The 22,671-nt window shown below is 37.0% G+C and overlaps 2 protein-coding genes across 2 annotated transcripts; both read right to left on the reverse strand.

Moving 5' to 3' along the window:
- LOC101677494 (olfactory receptor 11H6-like) lies at positions 1 to 945 on the reverse strand. The gene has a single exon (XM_004781743.2). It carries the CDS (start codon positions 781 to 783, stop codon positions 1 to 3), a length of 783 nt encoding a protein of 260 aa, XP_004781800.2. The 5' UTR covers positions 784 to 945.
- Positions 946 to 13,438: 12,493 nt separating this feature from the next.
- On the reverse strand, positions 13,439 to 20,824 carry LOC106003271 (olfactory receptor 11H12-like). The gene is given in 4 exon segments (XM_004781744.2): positions 13,439 to 13,596; positions 13,599 to 13,738; positions 13,740 to 13,991; positions 19,821 to 20,824. Coding segments are annotated over 4 exon segments (1,527 nt in total). The 5' UTR covers positions 20,798 to 20,824.
- Between the last annotated feature and the right edge of the window lie 1,847 nt (positions 20,825 to 22,671).

Below are 22,671 nucleotides of genomic sequence, written 5' to 3' on the forward strand. Positions count from 1 at the left end.
CTAGTTCTTGAGAGGCTGTCTTTGACCAAATCTCATAATCTGAAACAGTTTTCTCAGGGCCTTCTTCATCTCCTTATTCCGGAGGCTATAGATCAAGGGGTTGAAAAATGGAGTCATCACAGAATAAAATAAAGTCACAATTTTCTGGATCCCTGCTGGATTTCCTGCTGTTGGGCTCACGTACATCACCATGATAGAGCCATAGAATAGGGACACCACAGCAAGATGGGAGCCACACGTGGAGAAGGCCTTATGCCGACCTTCTGCTGAGGGGACCCTCAGCACAGATCTGATCACCAGAGTATAGGAGCTGGTAATGAAGAGGAAGGTGGAGAAAATGAGGACTGAGTTAAAAATGGCACAGATGATCTCAGTAGCAGGAGCTGGCACACAGGACAGCTTCATAAGGGGCCCTGGGTCACATAAAAAATGATCAATTATATTGGGACCACAAAAAGGAAGTTGGGAGATGAGGTAAACTGGGAGGAGAAAACAGGAGAAGCCACACACCCAGCACCCAGCTCCTATTCTGATGCAGCGCTGAACAGTCATTACTGTGGGATAGTGCAGGGGCCTGCAGATAGCAAGGTACCTGTCAAAGGCCATGGCAGACAAGAAGAAGGTCTCAGTGGTACCCATGGAGAAGAAGAAGTAGAACTGGAGGAAGCAGCCATAGAAGGAGATGGTGCTGGTTTCAGAGAGCAAGTTGGCTAGCATATTGGGGACAGTAGAAGTGACATACCAGATCTCCAGGAAGGAAAAATTGGCCAGCAGGATGTACATGGGGGTGTGGAGATGGTTGTCCCACCACACTGCAGAGATAATGCATAGGTTTCCAGTTAGTGTCAGGACATAGATTGCAAAGAAGAATGAGAAGAGGAGGATCTGAATCTCCCAGGAACAAGGGAATCCAAGAAGAATGAATTCACTCACAGGGTCTGAGTGGTTATTTTCAACTGGGTTTTTCATTTTTTTTTCTCTTCAAACTGCAATAGTAAGACATCACCATGTAACAAATGACTACATCTTGAGATGTTTTTCAGTTTTCTTTACGATTCAATTGACAGCACAGTTTTAGATTACTTGAAGATATTTAGCGCTCTTTGCCCCAGTGATATTGGGAGGAAATAAGGAACTTGGGGCTGTGGGTGCTTGTTACAGCTTTACCATCATGATTACCATACTCATCATGGGCCATTAAACCCCTGCCTTTTTATGTGTCCTCAGCACTGCATAAAATTAAGATAGATGCTTCTTGTCATTCAGAGGCTTTCAACCAAGTTCAGAAACATCAACTTAGAGTCAACCAGTGCTATCAGTGAGGCCACCTGTGACCTCTTATTTTTGAAGATCTCCTGAAATCACACAATTTAAAATGTTACTTCCTCTCAGGGTTTGGTGATAGGCACAATTCTTCAAAGTATTCTTTATTTTTAGATTTGTTCCTTTTACAGTTAAAAATTTGTTTCTGAAGAGGAGTAAGCTTCTTGTTCTGTCACCTTGAATGAACATTTTAAATAAAATTGGTATGAATAAATGAGGTTTTTAAAATATTTTTTTGCATTTATTTTTTCATGTTCTTTTTAAATTTATTTTTTATTTATTTTCAGCATAACAGTATTCATTATTTTTGCACCACACCCAGTGCTCCATGCAATCCGTGCCCTCTCTAATAACTACCACTTTGTTCCTCCAACTTCCCACTGTTGTTCCCGCCACTTCAAACCCCTCAGATTGTTTTTCAGAGTCCATAGTCTCTCAGGGTTCACCTCCCCTTCCAATTTCCCCCAACTCCCTTCTCCTCTCTAACTCCCCATGTCCTCCGTGCTATTTGTTATGCTCCACAAATAAGTGAAACCATATGATAATTGACTCTCTCTGCTTGACTTATTTCACTCAGCATAATCTCTTCCAGTTCCATCCATGTTGCTACAAAAGTTGGGTATTCATCCTTTCTGATGGAGACACAATACTCCATAGTGTATACGGACCACATCTTCCTTATCCATTCGTCCGTTGAAGGGCATCTTGGTTCTTTCCACAGTTTGGCGACCGTGGCCATTGCTGCTACAAACATTGGGGTACAGATGACCCTTCTTTTCACTACATCTGTATCTTTGGGGTAAATCCCCAGTAGTGCAATTGCAGGGTCATAGGGAAGTTCTATTTTTAATTTCTTGAGGAATCTCCACACTGTTCTCCAAAGAGGCTGCACCAACTTGCATTCCCACTAACAGTGTAAGAGGGTTCCCCTTTCTCCACATCCCCTTCAACACATGTTGTTTCCTGACTTGCTAATTTTGGCCATTCTAACTGGTGTAAGGTGATATCTCAATGTGGTTTTAATTTGAATCTCCCTGATGGCTAGTGATGATGAACATTTTTTCATGTGTCTGATAGCCATTTGTATGTCTTCATTGGAGAAGTGTCCATGTCTTCTGCCCATTTTTTTTTTTTTGATATGATTATCTGTTTTGTGTGTTGAGTTTGAGGAGTTCTTTATAGATCCTGGATATCAACCTTTTGTCTGTACTGTCATTTGCAAATATCTTCTCCTATTTTCTTTTTTATTTTTTTAAAGACTTTATTTGAAAGAGAGCAAGTAAGAGAGATCACAGAGGGAGAGGGAGAAGCAGACTCGCCACTGAGCAGAGAGTCTGATGCAATGCTTGATCTCAGGAGCCTGGGATCATGACCTCAGCCAAAGGCAGACACTTAACTAACTGAGCCATCCAGGTGTCCCTAATCGAATGAGGTTTAGACTAAACACTAACGATCTCTTTTAACTGAGATTTACCCTAACTAGAGTACACAGGCTTCAGTCTTCAGTTGAAATTTATCACATGCAGGGAAAGTACCTCATGATAGTATTCTATATATATTTTGTCATGTAAAGTAAAAATAACTATGGTATTATATCACTGAAAGCATGTGAGACTTGAATTATATTAATTGGAGATCTGTGCATAGACTAGTCATTCTCATTTCTCTCTATATATTATCTCAAGCTTCTATGTCAGAGTTTCTCCTGACTGACTTGATCTGTACATGTTTTCCCAGGACCTAATGCCTGATATTTTTCCTTCTTCACTGATCCTCACCTAATCCCTGATATTTTTCCTTCTTCACTGATCCTCTCTCTGCATGTGACCTGCCAGTTAGCCCCTTGATATAAAAGCCAACCATCTATGCAAGATAAAGCCATATTTTTCTCTCCCTAGCTGTGAAGTTTCTTTCATAACCTGGATTTATCTGCTCAATTTCTTTCTCAGCATCTCCATTTGATATCTAATGAAACATGCTTATGATTAAACTTTTTTTTGATTTCTCTCTCCTCAAACTGGCCAATCCTTCCTTTACTGCCATACCACTAAATTGCACCACCAATCACTCAGCTGTTCAGGCTATACACTTTGGCCACATCTTTACCACTCCTCTCAATACGCTACATCAACAAGTGTTCTAGGCCTCAAAACATTCAGAATCTGAACAATTTTTAGCGTTCCTATCAGCTTTCACCCGGTGGATGTTATTCCCATTTTGACCACTACAAAAGCCTTTTAAATTGCCTGTTTCCATTTTTAAATGCCTAGAGACTTACCCATATAGTAGCTAGATGACAGTTTTTAGAAAATCTGACCATGTCAACTACTAGCTTTCAATCTTTTATATATACTTTAAACCCTCCAGTTCCTGGGGCGCCTGGGTGGCTCAGTGGGTTAAGTTGCTCCCTTTGGCTCAGGTCATGATCTCAGGGTCCTGGGATGAATTTCCACATCGGGCTCTCTGCTCGGCAGGGAGCCCGGTTCCCTCTCTCTCTCTCTCTGCCTGCCTCTCTGCCTACTTGTGGTCTCTGTCAAATAAATAAATAAAATATATAAAAAAAAAAAACCATCAAAAACCAAAAAGCAAAAAAAAAAGTTTCTTACCATAGCTAGGAAGGCCAATGAGGCCTTCTTCCATGTCCTCATTTCCTACCACTCTTCTCCCGACTGGGCTCACTCCAGCTGTGCTGATTCTTGACTATGCCAGGGGTGGCCCATATACAGGCCTGGATTACCCTCACTCTATCCCTCTCTCCACCTGGCCAGTATTCACATGTCTTAATCTATTACTTTATTCAGATTTCTGGTAAAAATCAGAAACTCACAGAGGCCTTTCCCTACTTTACCCATCTTTGCTACTCTGTTTCCCAATCCCACTTTAGTTTTCTTCAAAGTGCCTATAGCTACCTGGCATTGAATTATATACTTAGTGTGTATTTTCTGTCTCAACAGTCTGAATGTAAGAGAAAGACAGACATTATTTTGCTCACCAATGTATTTGTAGAATCTAGGACACTATCTGGTATATTATAAGTGCTTACTAAATATTTGTTATCTCAATTAATGAACATGCAATAATAGTAACCAGTTAGTGAAATAATTGCTTGTAGCCAGAAGAAAAAAGAGTGGAAAAAATGCAAAGAGTGGAAACTCCACTTTGCTAAAAACAAAAGCAAGGCAATAAAGATTTTGTTTTTTATAGGGATACACCATTAGTCCCGGAAAACAGGAGAATATCCATGGCAGGAACCTGCTCAATACAATACTGTTTAAATCATTTCATCTTTCTTTTTGTCTCTTTCATCCATGATGCTTTGTGCTGTGATCTTTCTTATCGTCACTAAGTTATAATCTGCTCTAAAGTTGTGTGTGTGTGTGTGTGTACACTGTTTCTTGCTGTCTTCTGTTTCTAATTGTCCATATCTTTATTAAATGGCTTTTATAATTGTTATCTCTTATTTTAAATAGATAAGTGAACTGTTTTAGGTTATTCCCTCTTGAAGAAAATATGTTTATAGTCAATAGCGGATATATTTTCTCTATGTAGTAGTCAATATCCTTTAACAGAAAAATGTCCTTCTCTTACTACCGAATGTTTTTTTCTACCCCATATTCAGGGTCAGAAAATCTGGTATATGGGATTTGAATAAGTAATAAAGTATAGAATGATGAAGTTGTCATTCCACAATTTATTCTTGGTGCATATGTTTGGGAGTTCAGCTAACATTTCAATTTAAGTAAAATACTATTATTTTTATTAAATATATTTATTAATATATTTATAAATAAAATACATATGACAATGTTTATTTAGAACAGTTCTCATGTTGTAGGCTATGTTATATATTTGAGAATAAAACCAATTTCCATTAGGAGGAAACTATTTTAACTTACATTTTCATATGGAAAAAATACAATAAAGGGTTAGAGGAAAGTAAAAAAGACATTACCAAGAAAATCTGAGCTGTACCTTACCTAATGCTATTATGTGAGGATTGTAGAATCCAATAGAGGCCAGACATCCAAGTATAGGTTTCTCTCTCCTGGAGTCAGCCTTGATCTCCTTGTCCTCTCATTTCAGCAGGAAAAAATGTGTAGCCATGTCAAACAAGTTGTGCTCCAATTCACGCTTCTGTAAGGGGTTGCGTGTTGGAAGAGTAATATTATCAAGAATAGAAATTATTTGAAGCCCACACAATGACTATATTGGCCTTTCATGCTGGTTACATGAAGTTATACAGGGCACCATAGTTTCTCCTGATTTGGGAACAACTGATTACAGCCCTGCCTCTAAAAGAGGGTATGTACCAAACACACTCTGAATCATGATTTTTCTGTTCTTGACAGTCCATTTTGGAAGTGTGGTGATCCAGAGCACTCTATGACTACACAGGTCTTACTGCTGAGCTCCAGTCCCTTGTATGCTTTTAAATAAATGTGTCAAGTTTTGCTTCTGACCCTCCTGGATTATCTGACTTTTCCCAATGGCCTCATCTAGGAATAACAATGAGAAAGTTTTGGCTAGATCTCAGAAAGTATTTCTTTAACTGAGGCTTAAATTGGTCCAGCCTCTAGGGGAAAAGGGAAAGATGGTGAGTCCTGGATCTAAGCTGAAGAATAAGTTGGTTTTAAGCCTTGGATCAGAATGTTACCAAAAGCATATATAACCAAAAGCATCTGCATATATTTTTATAGTAATGCAGCTGTGTTTTCCCATAAAAGAGACGACCTGGATTTAGGATGAAAATGTAAGAGCAAAGGGTTCTATAAAGCCAAAGGATATAAAGACAGAGTTTAATTATAGTAAAGAATTTACAAAACCCTTCAAAGTCTTATTTGATCTATTCCTTTCTCTCTATAATTGAGTACATATACAAGCTGGGAATGCTGGGATTTTTAGATCAGTAACAACTGTTCCACTATTACTTGACTGTTAAGTATTGTCCTACTGGTCTAAAGTCTCACTTTAGCCTGGGTAAAGTAAATTAAAAATTTACATCAACATTACATCAACATTATAATTGCTACAACTAATATTGTGACTTTGGAATGTATAATGGAGGTAATACTCTAATCCTGTTTGACTCTGCAGAGGTCAGATAAAGAGTCCTTCATAAATTCTCGTCCCATAATTTAAGAAGCACATGGGCAAATGGCGGTGATTTTGAAGGAAGCAATCAGAAGGGCTTGGAATTATGAAAAATGAGTAACAGTGGAAGGAGATTGCATATTTAAATTGGAAGACAAAGACTGTATCAGAAAAAAAGAGAAGGTGATCATTTAACACAGCAATTCAGTTTGTCCCATTTGTCTCCAAAATACAGAATTAAAAATAATAGTTAAAAGTTATAGGGAGATACATTACAGTTGAATATGGAGAATAGCTTTCTAACAGAGAAACCTGTCAAGTAGGGGTGCCTGGGTGGCTCAGTGGGTTAAGCCTCTGCCTTCGGCTCAGGTCATGATCCCATGGTCCTGGGATCGAGTCCCGCATCAGGCTCTCTGCTCAGCGGGGAGCCTGCTTCCCCCTCTCTCTCTGCCTGCCTCTCTGCCTACTTGTGATCTCTGTCTGTCAAATAAATAAATAAAATCTTAAAAAAAAAAAAAAGAAACCTGTCCAGTGATGGACCAAGCTACTTCAGAAGAATACTTTCTATCATGGATTTTGTGAGATGTAGGCTGAGAAAGATGTAGGGATTTAAGTAAGCATCAAAAGCGATTTTTTTTTTCAATTCTGAAGCTCTGTGATAAGCATTTAAGATATGTCAAGGAAAAAAAGAACTTGCCCAGGTAACCTCAATGACATAAAAAAAGGTATAATGGGAAGTACTAAGGTTAGTGAGAACTTGAAGTTTTCATTAACACTGGTAAATATGAATAGTATTTTCTAAAGGTCATAAGTCAACAATAGACAAAGGGGGCAAAAAAGGGAATTCTGGACTGTATTGTAGTCAGTAAGACCCCAGAGTTATGTTGTGAAACTACAAATAATCCAATTCTATTAATTGAAGAAATTGTTATTTTTTTTCCTGGAAAAAAAAAATGTGTGTAGGACACTTACTCTCTGAGCAAAAATTTGAATTGTTCTTTAGTTTGGCCAAAGGCTATTCTGCCAGAATTGTGTAGGGGGAGGTGGTTCTGGTGGTTCTGAAGTAAAAGATATGACCATGAGGTGGCAGTAGCTTCAACAACTTTTATCTGGGGACACTGCTTAGAATATCTTGCTGGGGAAATCCCTCACCTTTCACGAGACATTTCAGAGGTTATAGGCTTACAGGCCAGTACTCAGAAGGGAAGGAGGACTAAGGGCTAACACCCAGGAAAAAGAAGGGGATCAGAGAGTAAGCTTACTTGACAAGGTGCTATGAGTTAGCTTGGAGAGGGGGGAGGACTCTATGTCAGAAAGTTCCAAAGGGCAGCAATAACTTGGGGGTTTTTATCTACCTATAGCAGGCAGAAGTTATCTTATTGATGGCTAGCAGATATTGGGCACAGTTTCCTGGGATATGCAAGGTGGGCGGGCTCTGGATAGCTAAAAATCTATATCTTTGGGCTATATGTAAAATAATTAGGTATGTAAAAATTTTAGTACCTGTGGGCTTTGAGCTACCAGGTAACGAAGTAAACAATGTAGGGGCCAAGGTACGGAAGCCAACATTGGCTCATTTATATAACAGATGGGCTTTGAAATAGATTGTGATGGCTTTTTACTCTATTTTCTGTGTTTATTCAGACTTCAGAATTCATGCTTTCTCTACATGCTTTCATGTATACATGTATATACACACATGCATACCACTTCTTCTTTATCCATTCATCTATGGGTAGACACTTGGGTTCCTTCTGTATCTTGGCTAGTATACATAATGCTGCAATTAACATAGGTGTGCGTATATCTTTTTGAAATAGTGTTTTTGTTTTCTTTATTGGTAGAATTACTGGGTCATATGGTAGTTCTATCTTTATTTTTTTGAGGGACCTCTACAGTGTTTTTCACAATGACTCTACTGATTTACATTCCCACCAGTTTACATTCCCACAAAGAACAAGAATGTGTTCTTTTCCCCCCGACATCCTCACTAATGCTTATTTCTTATTTTTTGATGCTAGTCATTCTAACAGGTGACATTTCATTGTGCTTTTCATTTGCATTATCTTGATGATTAGTGATGTTGAGCATCTTTTCATGTCTCTGTTGGTCATCTATGTGTCTTCTTTAGAAAAATGTATATTCAGGTCTTCTACCCATTTTTAAATCTGATTGTATGGGGGTTTTTTTGGTGTTGAATTATGTAAGTTCTCTATATATTTTGGACATTAACCTCTTATCAGATATATCATTTGCAAATGTCTTCTCCCATTCAGTAGTTTGCTTTTTTGATTTGTGGATGATTTTCTGTGCATAAGCTTTTTATTTTGATGTAGTCCCAATAATTTATTTTTGCCTCTGTTTCACTTGCCTGAGGAGACCTATCTAGAAAAATTTGGCTAAAGCTGATGTCAAAGAAACTACTGCCTATACTTTCTTCTAGAAGTCTTATGATTTTAGGTCTCACATTTAGGTTTTTAAACCATTTTGACTTTATTTTTATGTATGGTATAAGAAAGTGTTCCAATGTCATTCTTTCCCATGTAACTGTCAAGTTTTCTCAGCATCATCTTTTTGAGGAAACTGTCTTTTCCTTATTGTATATTCTTACCTCATGGGTGAATTGACCATATTATCATGAGTTTATTTCTAGGCTCTCTATTCTGTTCTGTTGATTTATGTGCCTATTTTTGTGGCAGTACCATATTATTTTGATTACTAATACATTTTAGTTTATCTTGAAATCTGGACTTATAATGCCTTTAGCTTTGTTCTTCTTTTTTAAGATTGCTTTGGCTGGGGAACTTAAAATTTAATGCAAATTTTCTGAGAATTTATTTTCTTTAGAAAAAATATTGGAACTAGATCATATGTATGTGTATTCTTAAGAGGTTTGGCACACACTTGTCTATTTTAACTTTGTAGCAAGGTAAATTGTCATGGGTTGGAGATAACTGGAAGACAGCACTGGTCTGTGATTCAGAAGACCTTGGGCCAAACTTTATGATATACTAGCTGTGCCAGGGTGATAAACCATTTAACATTTATGTGCTTAGATTCCCCATGTAATCTTGTCAGAGCCTCATGAGTTAGGGAAACTCTTTGAATGTTTTGACCTCAGATGAATTGCAAACATGGTTTCAGTGTAGTTTCAGAGAACTAACAAAGATCTCATAGATTCTTGCCCCATTCTGCTAAAATAAAGTAGATTTTTTTAAAAAAAAGCAAACAAGTAAAAACATCACTTTCAGCAGGCAGGATAAATTCATTATGAAAAATGCAGTTGTAATTCTAGAAAACATTTTTTTTTTGAAATTTTAATATAATTTTTTATTTTTTATAAACATATATTTTTTTGTGTATTCTTTTTTAAAGGATGTCTTGTGGGTACCTGGGTGGCTCAGTGGGTTAAGCATCTGCCTATAGCTCAGGTCATAACCCCAGAGTCCTGGGAGCGAGTCCAATATCAGGCTTCCTGCTCAGTGGAGAGTCTGCTTCTCTGCCTCTCCCCTGGGCCATGCTCTCTCATTCACTTTCTCAAATAAATAAAATTTTAAAAATGAAAGGATGCCTAGTGTTGAGAGGACCAGTAGGAGTCAGAATTGTTTTCTGAATGAATACCTTGTTTCCAAGTCTTTTTTAAATTTTTTAAAATTCAATAGCCAACATATAGTACATCATGAGTTTTTGATGAGTTTCAGTGATTCATTAGTTGCATATGAAACCCGGTGCTCATCACATTACGTGCCCTCCTTAATGCCCATCACCCAGTTACCCCATCCCTCCACCCACCTCCTTTTCTGCAAGTGTCAGTTTGTTTTCCAGAGTCTAGAATCTTATGTGGTTTGTCTCTCTCTCTGATTTCTTCAGTTTTTGTCCTCTGAACTATTTCTTATACATTCCACATGAGTGAAACCATCTAATTGTCTTTCTCTTATTGACTTCTTTCATTTAGCATAATACCGTCCAGTTCCATCCATGTCAGTGTAAATGGTAAAAATCCATCCTCTCTGATGGCTGAATAATATTCCATTGTATATACGAACTGCATCTTCTTTATCCATTCATCTATTGAAGGACATCTTTGTTCCTTCCACAGTTTGACTATTGTGAACATTGCTGCTACAAACATTGGGGTGCACATGCTGCTTCTTTTTACTACATCTGTATATTTGGTGTAAATACCCAGTAGTGCAATTGCTGGTTCATAGAGTAGCTCTATTTTTAACTTTTTGAGGAACCTCCATACTGTTTTCCAGAGTGGCTGTACCAGTTGCATTCCCAACAGTGGAAGAGGATTCCCCTTTCTCCACATCCTCACCAACACTTGTTCCTTGTTTTATTAATTTTAGCCATTATAACTGGTGTAAGGTGGTATCTCATTTTGGTTTTGCTTGTGTTTCCCTGATGACAAGTGATGTGGAACATTTTCTCACGTGTCTGTTGGCCATTTGTATGACTTCTTTAGAGAAGTACCCCTTTATGTCTTCTGCCCATTCTTGACTGGATAGTTTGTTTTTTGGGTGTTGAGTTTGAGAAGTTATACATCTTGGATGCCAGCCCTTTACTGTTATGTCACTTGCAAGTATCTTCTCCATCTTGTGGGTTGCCTTTGTTTTGTTGAGTGTTTTCTTTGCTGTACAGAATGTTATTGTCTTGATGAAGACCCAAAAGTTCATTTTTGTTTTTGCTTCCCTTGTCTTTAGAGACATGTCTTGCAACAAGTTCTGTGACTGAGGTCAAAGAGGTTACTGCCCGTGTTCTCCTTTATGATTTTTTTTAAAAATTTACTTTTAGCATAGCAGTATTAATTGTTTTTGTACCACACCCAGTGCTCCATGCAATCTGTGCCCTCTATAATACCCACCACCTGGTACCCTGACCTCCCACCCCCCGCCCCTTCAAAATCCTCAGATTGTTTTTCAGAGTCTATAGTTTCTCATGGTTCACCTCCCCTTCCAATTTCCCCCAACTCCATTCTCTTTTCTATCTCCCCATGTCCTCCATGCTATTTGTTATACTCCACAAATAAGTGAAACCATATGATAATTGACTCTCTCTGCTTGACTTATTTCACTCAGCATAATCTCTTCCAGTCCTGTCCATGTTGCTACAAAAGTTGGGTATTCGTCCTTTCTGATGGAGACATAATACTCCATAGTGTATATGGACCACATCTTCCTTATCCATTCGTCCGTTGAAGGGCATCTTGGTTCTTTCCACAGTTTGGCGACCGTGGCCATTGCTGCTATAAACATTGGGGTACAGATGGTCCTTCTTTTCACTACATCTGTATCTTTGGGGTAAATCCCCAGTAGTGCAATTGCAGGGTCATAGGGAAGTTCTATTTTTAATTTCTTGAGGAATCTCCACACTGTTTTCCAAAGAGGCTGCACCAACTTGCATTCCCACCAACAGTGGAAGAGGGTTCCCCTTTCTCCACATCCTCTCCAACACATGTTGTTTCCTGTCTTGCTAATTTTAGCCATTTTAATTGGTATAATGTGGTATCTCAAAGTGGTTTTAATTTGAATCTCCCTGATGGCTAGTGATGATGAATATTTTTTCATGTGTCTGATAGCCATTTGCATGTCTTCATTGGAGAAGTGTCTGTTGATATCTTCTGCCCATTTTTTGATATGATTATCTGTTTTGTGTGTGTTGAGTTTGAGAAGTTCTTTATAGATCCTGGATATCAACCTTTTGTCTGTACTGTCATTTGCAAATATCTTCTCCCATTCCGTGGGTTGCCTCTTTGTTTTCTTGACTGTTTCCTTTGCTGTGCAGAAGCTTTTGATTTTGATGAAGTCCCAGAAGTTCATTTTCACTTTTGTTTCCTTTGCCTTTGGAGACATATCTTGAAAGAAGTTGCTGTGGCTGATATCAAAGAGGTTAATGCTATGTTCTCCTCTAGCATTCTTATGGATTCCTGTCTCACGTTGAGGTCTTTTATCTATTTTGTGTTTATCTTTGTGTATGGTGTAAGAGAATGGTTGAGTTTCATTCTTCTACATATAGCTTTCCAGTTTTCCCAGCATTTCCCAGCATTCCCACCATTTATTGAAGAGACTTTTTTTCCACTGTATATTTTTTCCTGCTTCGTTGAAGATTATTGGACCATTGAGTAGAGGGTCCATATCTGGGCTCTCTTCTCTGTTCCACTGGTCTATTGTCTGTTTATATGCCAGTACCATGTTGTCTTGGTGATCACAGCTTTGTAGTAAAGCTTGAAATCAGGTACCATGATGATCCCAGTTTTATTTTTTGTTTTTCAACATTTCCTTAGCGATTTGGGGTCTCTTCTGATTTCATACAAATTTTTGGATTATTTGCTCCAGCTCTTTGAAAACTACAGGTGGAATTTTGATCAGAATGGCGTTAAAAGTATAGATTGCTCTAGGCAGTAGAGACATTTTAACAATGTTTATTCTTCTGATCCAAGAGCATGGAATGGTCTTCCATCATTTTGTGTCTTCCTTAATTTCTTTCATGAGTGTTCTGTAGTTTCTCAAGTACAGATCCTTTACCTCTTTGATTAGGTTTATTCCCAGGTATGTTATGGTTCTTAGTGCTATTGTAAATGGAATCGATTCTCTAATTTCCCTTTCTGTATTTTCATTGTTAGTGCATAAGAAAGCCACTGACTTCTGTATATTGACTTTGCATTTTATGTTTTATTTGTTTATTTTTATAAATGAAAGGTAACTGTTTATTACCAAAGAGAAAAATGTATACAAGAAGATCTAGATTCTTTTTCCTCATGCACTATGTTTTTGTAGTGAAGTTCCAAATATCAACTCTGAGGGTATTTGCAAGAGTACATTTTTCTTAGCACATGACCATTTACTGTATGGTGGAATTTTTTTCATAGAAATAAAATAAGTGTCATATATTCTCATAGTTTATAAGAAGCTTAGAACATTGTATTAACAGAAAGCAATATTATGTTTTGCTGTAAAATATCATAAAAGTGACATGATCTTGTGGTTCATAAATGCCTAATTACTTGATTTGAACAGGGGAATTAAAAAACCCAGCAGGACAGGCCTGCCTTTAAGATGTTTTTGTATTCAATTCCTTTTACTTTTACATCATCTCCAATTAGCTGATACATGTAAAGGACAACTGTAGAAGCCTGAATATCCATTGATACAAATTAAGGAGTAATGTTTTTGCTAAGAAATTATATGCTTCAGTGGCAAAACCTGGGTTAACGTAAAATTTTTTTTCATGCTCAAATGCTTCAAATTTGTTTGTGTATCTTGAGTTACGAATGTCTTCATCAAACTGCCTTACAATAGGGCTAAGCTGGTCATGTCTCTTATGCATGTTGCGTATGGATCAAACCAAATTTGAACTGCCCAGCAGTCACAACTTTTTGTTCTGTATAATTCAGATTCTCATGAAAGACTCCTGTTACTATATGAACATCACTGGTCAGAGTCTTGAGACAGTCATACCTCTCTTTGGTGCAAAGTTTTCCAGTACAGAGAATGTGCTGAATCTTTCCGGGTACCAGTGCTTTTTTTTTTTTTTTTTTTTTTGTCTGTGGATGACTTGAGATGTCTTTTTCTTTTCTTTTTTTTTTTTAATTTTTTAAAGTTTTTCAGCGTAACAGTATTCATTATTTTTTTTAATTTTTTATTTTTTATAAACATATATTTTTATCCCCAGGGGTACAGGTCTGTGAATCACCAGCAATTGCACTATTGGGTATTTACCCTAAAGATACAAACGTAGTGATCCAAAGGGGCACGTGCACCTGAATGTATTCATTATTTTTACACCACACCCAGTGCTCCATGCAATCCATGCCCTCTCCAATACCCACTACCTACCTGGTTCCCCCAACCTCCCACCCCCCCACCCCTTCAAAACCCTCTGATTGCTTTTCAGAGTCCATGAGTCCACTGGTACCAGTGGTTTTTTAAAATTCAGTCAGCAAACTGTTTCACCAGGGTGGGCTGAACAGGTCTCCATACCAACACCAGCTGGAGAGAGAACAATCTTTGTCTTTAGAGAGGGATTCCTTCAGATATGGATCGAAGTACATAGTTGATGTGTTGATGTAGGAAGCATCCTGTCACTGTGCTCTGCTCAGTCACTACAACCACTGCTGCCTTCTTCCTTGGGCTCCTCAGTAACCCCCTTGCATTTTAGAAATGCTGTTTCTTGTGCTTACACTATAGTCTCTCACTGTGTCAAATAGAATGCCCTGTGGGGCACCTGGGTGGCTCAGTGAGTTAAAGCCTCTGCCTTTGGCTCAGGTCATGATCTCAGGGTCCTGGGATCGAGTTCCGCATCAGGCTATCTGCTCAGCAGGAAACCTGCTTCCCCCTCTCTCTGCCTGCTTCTCTGCCTAAAATTGTGGTCTCTCTCTCTGTCAAATAAATAAATAAAATCTTTAAAAAAATAGAATGCCCTGTTATTCTTGATATTCCTTTTCTATTCTAGTATCTAGGAGATTTCAAAGTCTGAAATAGATCTCAGACCAAGGAGACATAACATCACTTGGGCAGAGATCCTAGGAATACAGAACTATTCTGGACTGTAGAGTGAGTATCCTTTGTCCTTAGGAAATTTGTATTTGATGGAATACCTGAGCCATCACTCAGATTGTCCACAAATGACATTTCCTCATTTGGCCAGTTAAATTAAAGTTTTAGCCAAATGTTTCCCTTAATCTGTGCTACTGCCTAACTAGCACGAGGCCTCTGGCTTCCCCTACAGGGGGCCATCATTTCTATGTAGGGGGGATTCTCTGTTTTTGCTTTCTTCCTTATCAGTTTCTGCTACTTGTTCTATCTTGTCCACAAAGCTTACCTGGTATTGGGGTAGCAGTTAGTTTACTTTTGAGCAGAGGAAATAAGACAGAGTTGAAGTTTCTCAGGAAGAGTTCTTTCTCATCTCCTGCAACAAGGATATAAATGCCTTTCTTCTGTGATTCTTTCCTCCACAATGGCCTATGCCCTCTCTCAAACATAGATGTGACACCCTCTTAAATTAAAGTTGGGAAGAGCTAGGGCAAAGAGGAGAGTGCTTTGTTAACTTTGTAACTTCTCCAAAATCTGCATGATTTTTTCTCTCTTTTCCCCCTTATCAACTTTTTCTACTTCATGATTTCTTATTTCCTAGTCTGGTTTGGGGATTTGTTTCTCAGTACTTCTTTACCATATTCTTCTGATACTTGAAAGAATAAGACTCTTCTCCATTTTCCAGCAGAGTTTCTTTCTTCTTTACAATAAGAGAAACCCACTAGCTCCATCATTTCCATGACTTCCCTCTCCATCTTCCTGGTTGTCTTAATATTAAGGTTCTCTATAGCAGGAAGACTTAAAAAGAGCCCATAATCTTACCAGAGGGAATCTGACCTTCAAACAAAGGTTGGGGGCATAGAGAGAAAGAAGAAGAAAGAGAATGGTAGATTTCTATCTGAATGGTAAGATCTTCTTTTTCAGAGAATATGAGCCATTAATTCATGGAAGGAAATCATGAAATCAGAGGCAGGACTGAGTTTGGATAATTTAGCATTCCAAAGATGGAACGGTTCCCCACACTCTGATTTATATCATGCTTGACATGATTGAAACTCTATTTGAAAAACTTTTGCTGGTTTTTTGGAGTAGCAATTACACAAATTTGATTATAAAGACATTAAAATATTTTTTCATCATCCAAATCATTAATTTTTCTTAAGCATGGACAAGTTATCCTTTCTTGCTTGCATTTTTTTCTTTTTTTCTTTTTAAATTTCTTTTCAGCGTAACAGTATATGAAGACATACAAATGGCTATCAGACACTTGAAAAAATGTTCATCATCACTAGCCATCAGGGAGATTTAAATTAAAACCACTTTGAGATACCACCTTATACCAATTAAAATGGCTAAAATTAGCAAGACAGGAAACAACATGTGTTGGAGAGGATGTGGAGAAAGGGGAACCCTCTTGCTTACCTTTTAAATCTTTAAACTAGAGCTAATGATAATACCTTCCTCACAGAATGGTTGTGATCATCAGAATAGAATCATACATAGTATGTACACAATTGATTTCAGTTAATATTTTTCACTTGGAAAGCTCTTTATCACTTACAAAACACTTTGGCATACTCTCTCAATTCATCCACACAATTATTCTTATATAAGGGACACTCCATTTGATTTTTCAAACTGGATATGTTGCCACCAGAATAGAATTGAGATTGTATTAAAAAGGAAGATAAGGAAGATGTGGTCCATATACACTATAGCGTATTATGCCTCCATCAGAAAGGATGGATACCCAACTTTTGTAGCAACATGGATGGGACTGGAAGAGATTATGCTGAGTGAAATAAGTCAAGCAGAGAGAGTCAATTATCATGTGGTTTCACTTATTTGTGGAGCATAACAAATATCATGGAGGACAAGGGGTGTTAGAGAGGAGAAGGGGGTTGGGGTAAATTGGAAGGGGAGGTGAATCACGAGAGACTATGGACTCTGAAAAACAATCTGAGGGGTTTGAAGTGGCGGGGGTGGAGTGGGAGGTTGGGGTACCAGGTGGTGGGTAATATAGGGGGCAGGGATTGCATGGAGCACTGGGTGTGGTGAAAAATAATGAATAATGTTTTTCTGAAAATAAATAAATCAATTTAATAAAAAAAAATGAAAATGGCCTTTTGAGCAACTGCCAGGAAGATCTCTGTAGACTCTAAGACGTTTTGATATCCTGTGAATAAGTATTCTCTGCTTATTCTGACTGACACTCTATGGCTATATTCTATTTTACTTTCTGAGAATTGACTCAATTACCTAAAACAAACAAAAACAAACAACAAAAAACCCATCCTAGATTGAAATTTAACATGGTTTTCATAAAGTTACACATGGATGTCATTCAGATTATTCCCAGTTGTATCCCCAATTATATCCACAAGTTAGTTTATCCAACAATGATGATGATTCCTTAAACTGACTTTATGGTGAACTGTGATTTCTTTTTGATGCATAAATACCTGATAAAATCTAAGTCAGAAATTCAAGTTGAAAAAATGTTACATTCCTTCCATAATTAAATAATGATTTTTTGAAATCTTATTTCAATGAGAAAAAAAAAAGAAGGAAAATAAGAAAAGTGGATAGTAAGTATGCAGGTAACACACTCTGCCATGCATGTGTTGAGAGTAAAATAAGAAAATAAATACAGTGATGGAAATTAAGAACTAGACCCTTTTCCCAGTAACACCACTTTAGGAGATTGATATTCATGCAAATATTTATATCCAAATAAACAGCAAGAGAGACTGTCAGCGGCTAGAAAATCCTTGAAAGACAAAAACAAAGGTCAAGAAAACAAAAAAAATGAAGCAGTACAAAGCCAAAGATTTTAGTCAAAACTTGTAAACATGTATGGAAAAATTAAATATAGATTTGTTTCCCAAACTTCAACAAAGCACCTCATGTGGTACTTAAGAAAAATGAATGAATGTGATGATGAAAAATGTTTTAATATCTTCATAATCAAATTTATATAATTGTTGCTCCAAAAGGAGGCAAAAAATATTCAAAAAGAGTTTTAGTCAAGTCAAGCATGATATTAATCGGAGTGTGTCCATTTCAAAAATCACAAGTGCAGCCTTATATTTTAAACTAAGCAATCCGTTTATTTCTCAAGAAACTGTTCTAAGATAGAAACCCCAGTGAGAAAATTAATACATGCGTATAGTAGTCTTACATCCTGGATTTTCCAGAGGCAGTTTTAGATTAGATGATGAGTCCTAATCTAGTTAGCAAAGCATCATCATGATAGAACTTTATGAAGATTTAATTGGGATATTAATTTTTGCAATAAAAATGGAAGTTACTGTATAACAAAATGATGGCTGTTGGGTGGAAGAGTTTCTGAATCCTTGGATAATAATTCTAAGCAATCATTATTATGTAGTTGGTGGCATGCATTTTTCTCCTAATCCACCTTCTGGAAAGTCCCTTTCTTTCATCCTGCAAAAGTAAGTTTCAAGGTACTTGGAAGAACAGTCCTCCTCCTAGAAAAATATTGATCTCACCACATAAAAATTTACAATCCATACCATACTGGTTGAATGGAATATTAAAGTTCTAAAAGTTCCTGAAAAGCAATGGTCATAAAAACTTGGTATAATATAGGAATAAATTTGATGTCATATCAAATAAATATACATAAAAATGCAAATGTAAAGTGTATTGTATCACTGTAACAATTTCTTAACAATTTTCCTTACTGTTCTTTTAATACTGTTGCAGCAACAAATAACAATGAACTGTCAACTTATTTTTGAACTTAAGTAATTTATTATAAAGTAGATTATTTCCCTCTCCACTTTTTAGGAAGAGACATTCTATTATCTAAATCACAATTAAATGACCAATTAAGCTTTTAGTGAACCTTTGTTCACTAAAACATGTATGCTCTAATGAACCTTTGTTTAGGTAAAAATATTGACACTCAGAATCCTGTATATCTGAATATTTTGATGATGTTAGAATTAGAATTAGCCCCTTAAACTGGAAGAGATTATGCTGAGTGAAATAAGTCAAGCAGAGAGATTCAATTATCATATGGTTTCACTTATTTGTGGAGCATAACAAATAACATGGAGGACAAGGGGAGTTAGAGAGGAGAAAGGAGTTGAGGGAGATTGGAAGGGGAGGTGAACCATGAGAGACTATGGACTCTGAAAAACAATCTGAGGGTTTTGAAGGGGTGGGGGGTGGGAGGTTGGAGGAACCAGGTGGTGGGTATTGGAGAGAGCATGGATTGCATGAAGCACTGGGTGTGGTGCAAAAACAATGAATACTGTTATGCTGAAAATAAATTAAAAAATTTAAAAAAAAGAGAGAGGAAAAAAAAGAATTAGCCCCTTAAGGAGCTTAGAAAGGGATAATGTATAAGGAAACAAACAACATATATCTGAATGTCATTAGGCTAGCATAACATTATGGTCCCATAGAAATTTTGGATAATTGCTTTAAGGGTTTATTTATCAGGGGTAACCTAATAGAATCAAATAAGAAAAGAACCACAAACAGAAATAAATACATTTTCCTTTTATTTATAAATAACTAAAACAAAATGAGATAATATAATTGATCCCAGAACTATTAATCTAAATCATCAAATAGGACACAGAAATTTTTGTCACAGAAGAACCGTATTAACTACCCAGAAAATGCCCAGATGTGTACATTGCCTAGTTCATGTACACTCTAAGTGCCAAAGAAGAACCTAGTACTTCCATTTATCTGTATAATCTGGCCACTTTATGATTATAAGTGACCACATAGATGTTTTATTTAATAAGCTGATAGAGTTAACATAACTAGACTTATATTTGAATATTTGAATAACTATACAATCCTGATTGCTTTTTGTAATACTATACTGACCTGATAATGGGGGGATTATCCAGTATAGTTTGGATGATACTGAGATGCCCCAGAACTTTCCTCAGGGCTGCTTTTATCTCCTTATTCCGAAGGCTATAGATGAGGGGGTTGAAGAATGGAGTTACCATAGCATAGAACAAAGTTGCAACTTTCTGTATACCAGCAGAATGCCCAAGTCCTGGGCTCACATACATGATCATCAGAGAGCCATAGAATAGTGATACCACAGCCAAATGAGACCCACAGGTTGAGAAGGCCTTGTGTCTCCCAGTGGCTGAAGGCATACGCAACACAGCTAATAGGACAAGTGTATAGGACCCAAGGATAAAAAGGAAGTTACCAAAGATAATTAATGAGCTTAAAGTATAGCAAAGCTGTTGGATTGTTGGAGCAGAGGTACATGCCAATGCAAACAGTGGCCCTGGGTCACATACAACATGGTCAATAATGTTTGGACCACAGAAGGGCATCTGAGAGATGAATACAATGGGGATCAGGAACCACAGAAATCCACAAACCCAACAGATAATGACAAGTTTGGTACAGAAGTGTCCAGTCATGACGTTAGGGTAGTGCAAGGGATGGCAGATAGCAAGGTACCGATCAAGGGCCATGACAGCCAAGAGGAAACATTCAGATGTTCCCAAAGAGAAAAAGAAATAAAATTGGAGGAAACATCCAGTAAAGGAGATGGTCTTTTTATATGAGATGAAATTGACCAGCATCTTGGGAACTGTAGAAGAGACATACCAAATCTCTAGAAAGGAGAAATTTCCCAGGAAAATGTACATGGGGACATGGAGTCGGCATTCACACCACAAAGCACAAACAATGGCCCCATTCCCTGTTACAGTCAAAACATATGTTGTGGTGAAGAGTGAGAAGAGAAGGATCTGAATCTTCCACTCACAAGAAAAACCTAGGAGTATAAATTCTCTTACAGAAGAAAAGCTGGAGTATGGCGCAGAAACATTCATTGGGTCAGTAACCTGCAAGGTCAAGAGACATATTGCTATCAGTCAGGACTAGTTTTAAATGTGCTCCTTTTTAGAATGAAGAAAAGACAATGAACATGGGGTCATTTTTCAGAAGAATCATCAGTTAGGAAGAGAATGTAGTCTACTTGTTCTTGGTTACGTACTCTGAGTTTTGGGTATAGTAGGCAGCTGACTGCACAGAAAAAAACTGCCTGCTTCTGAATCTCTTCCTCATTATGGTACCATGATAGAACTAAGTAAAGTTAAATTCTTTTTTTTCTTTTAGAAAGAAATAGAGAGAGAGATAGAGAGAGAGAGAAAGAGAGATATGGAGGAGGGAGCTGAGGGAAAGGGAGAGAATCTTAAGCAGGTTCCACACTGAGCATGGAGTGCGATGCAGGGCTAGATCTCACGACCCTGAGATCATGACCTAAGCTGAAATCAAGAGTTGGACATTTAATCAACTGAGCCACCCAGGCACCCCAAGTTAAACTCATTTTGTAAAGCTTATTATTTTGGATCAGGGACTATGTATGATAGTTTCTGGATAGCATAAAACATAAAGTTAACACTTAATACATTACTAGTTTTTATCCTAAACCCATCATATAGGACAATAGACTCAGTAAAGAAGGTTTTGATTTTACTATTTACATTTCAGTTAATAGTATTTTTAAATATATCATTTACTTATATTTAAATACTATTTATATCTTTACCTTTTGAGCACTGCAGAAGGTTATAACACCTCTGTGTCAATCCCTTTAATTCCGAAATTTCTCAATGTTGGTTCATTAATGCTCCTGGTTTGGAATATTTAAAAAATATATACATACTACAAAAAGAAGCTAGATATATATATATAGTATATATAGTATTATATATTATATTATATATATATACCTCTCTCCTTTTTTCCTTCCCCCTTCCCATATATATATATAGATAGATATATATAGATATATATAGTATTTAAATATATCATTTAAATATGAAAAATAAATAGACATGTTGTATAGAAAGTAGTTTTAAGGCCAACATGCCTCATTTCTATTGCTATTGCTGTTAGCTTAAGCATCATAAAATATCATACCACAATGTTACTTACCAGCACGGACTTTTAATATTGCTGTGTTGCAGTGTCTTCTGTTGGAAGCGGTGGCTTTAAGTTTTCACTTAATCTTTTACCTGCAACTGTTGCAAAATAACAGCTAGGTGTGGGAGTTTATTTTTTGAGGACTTCCCCTCCCATAAAATTTGGCATTTTTAAAAATATATCATTGTTTAAATTAAAAATTTTAACCAGAAAACAGAAGCCAAATACTTTTTTTTTTTTTTTTTTTTTTGCTTGTGACTTTTCAAAAGCAATTTTTCATCCAACCTATTGTCCACACCAGCACTTGGAAAAGTCTTTTAGAATGATTTGGTGGAAGCTGTCTTTGTGCTTCTTTTTGTAGTATGTATATATTTTTTAAATATTCTAAACCAGGAGCATTAATAAACCAACATTGAAAAATTTCAGAATTAAAGGGATTGACACAGAGGTGTTATGACCTTCTGAGTGCTCAAAAGGTAAAGATATCATTATTTTGATACCTACCAAATCTCTAAAGAACACGTTTGATGAACCATATACTTCTTTGTCCAGCTGGATAAAGAGTTTTATTGCCTTATAAAATTAAGAATGTACTTTATCACATGTTCTTGTGGGAATTGGCCTCTATAGCATTAGGAAAGTTCTTCTCCTCCAAGGCAATGAATCTTTAAAAAGTTAATGATTGCATGTTCTCTGAGGAACTAGTAAAGAGTAATAACTTTAGAGGCACCATTATTACAGAGTTTCCTTGTCTGGAATATGGATTCCAGAAAGTTTC

Source organism: Mustela putorius, unplaced genomic scaffold (assembly GCF_011764305.1).
Source record: "Mustela putorius furo isolate JIRA1106 unplaced genomic scaffold, ASM1176430v1.1 tig00003896_pilon_pilon_pilon, whole genome shotgun sequence".
NCBI classification, from domain to species: Eukaryota; Metazoa; Chordata; class Mammalia; order Carnivora; family Mustelidae; genus Mustela; species Mustela putorius.

Excerpts from the sequence above, each read along its gene's own strand:
- LOC101677494 (XM_004781743.2), bottom strand. The coding sequence starts at position 783 with ATGTACATCCTGCTGGCCAATTTTTCCTTCCTGGAGATCTGGTATGTC.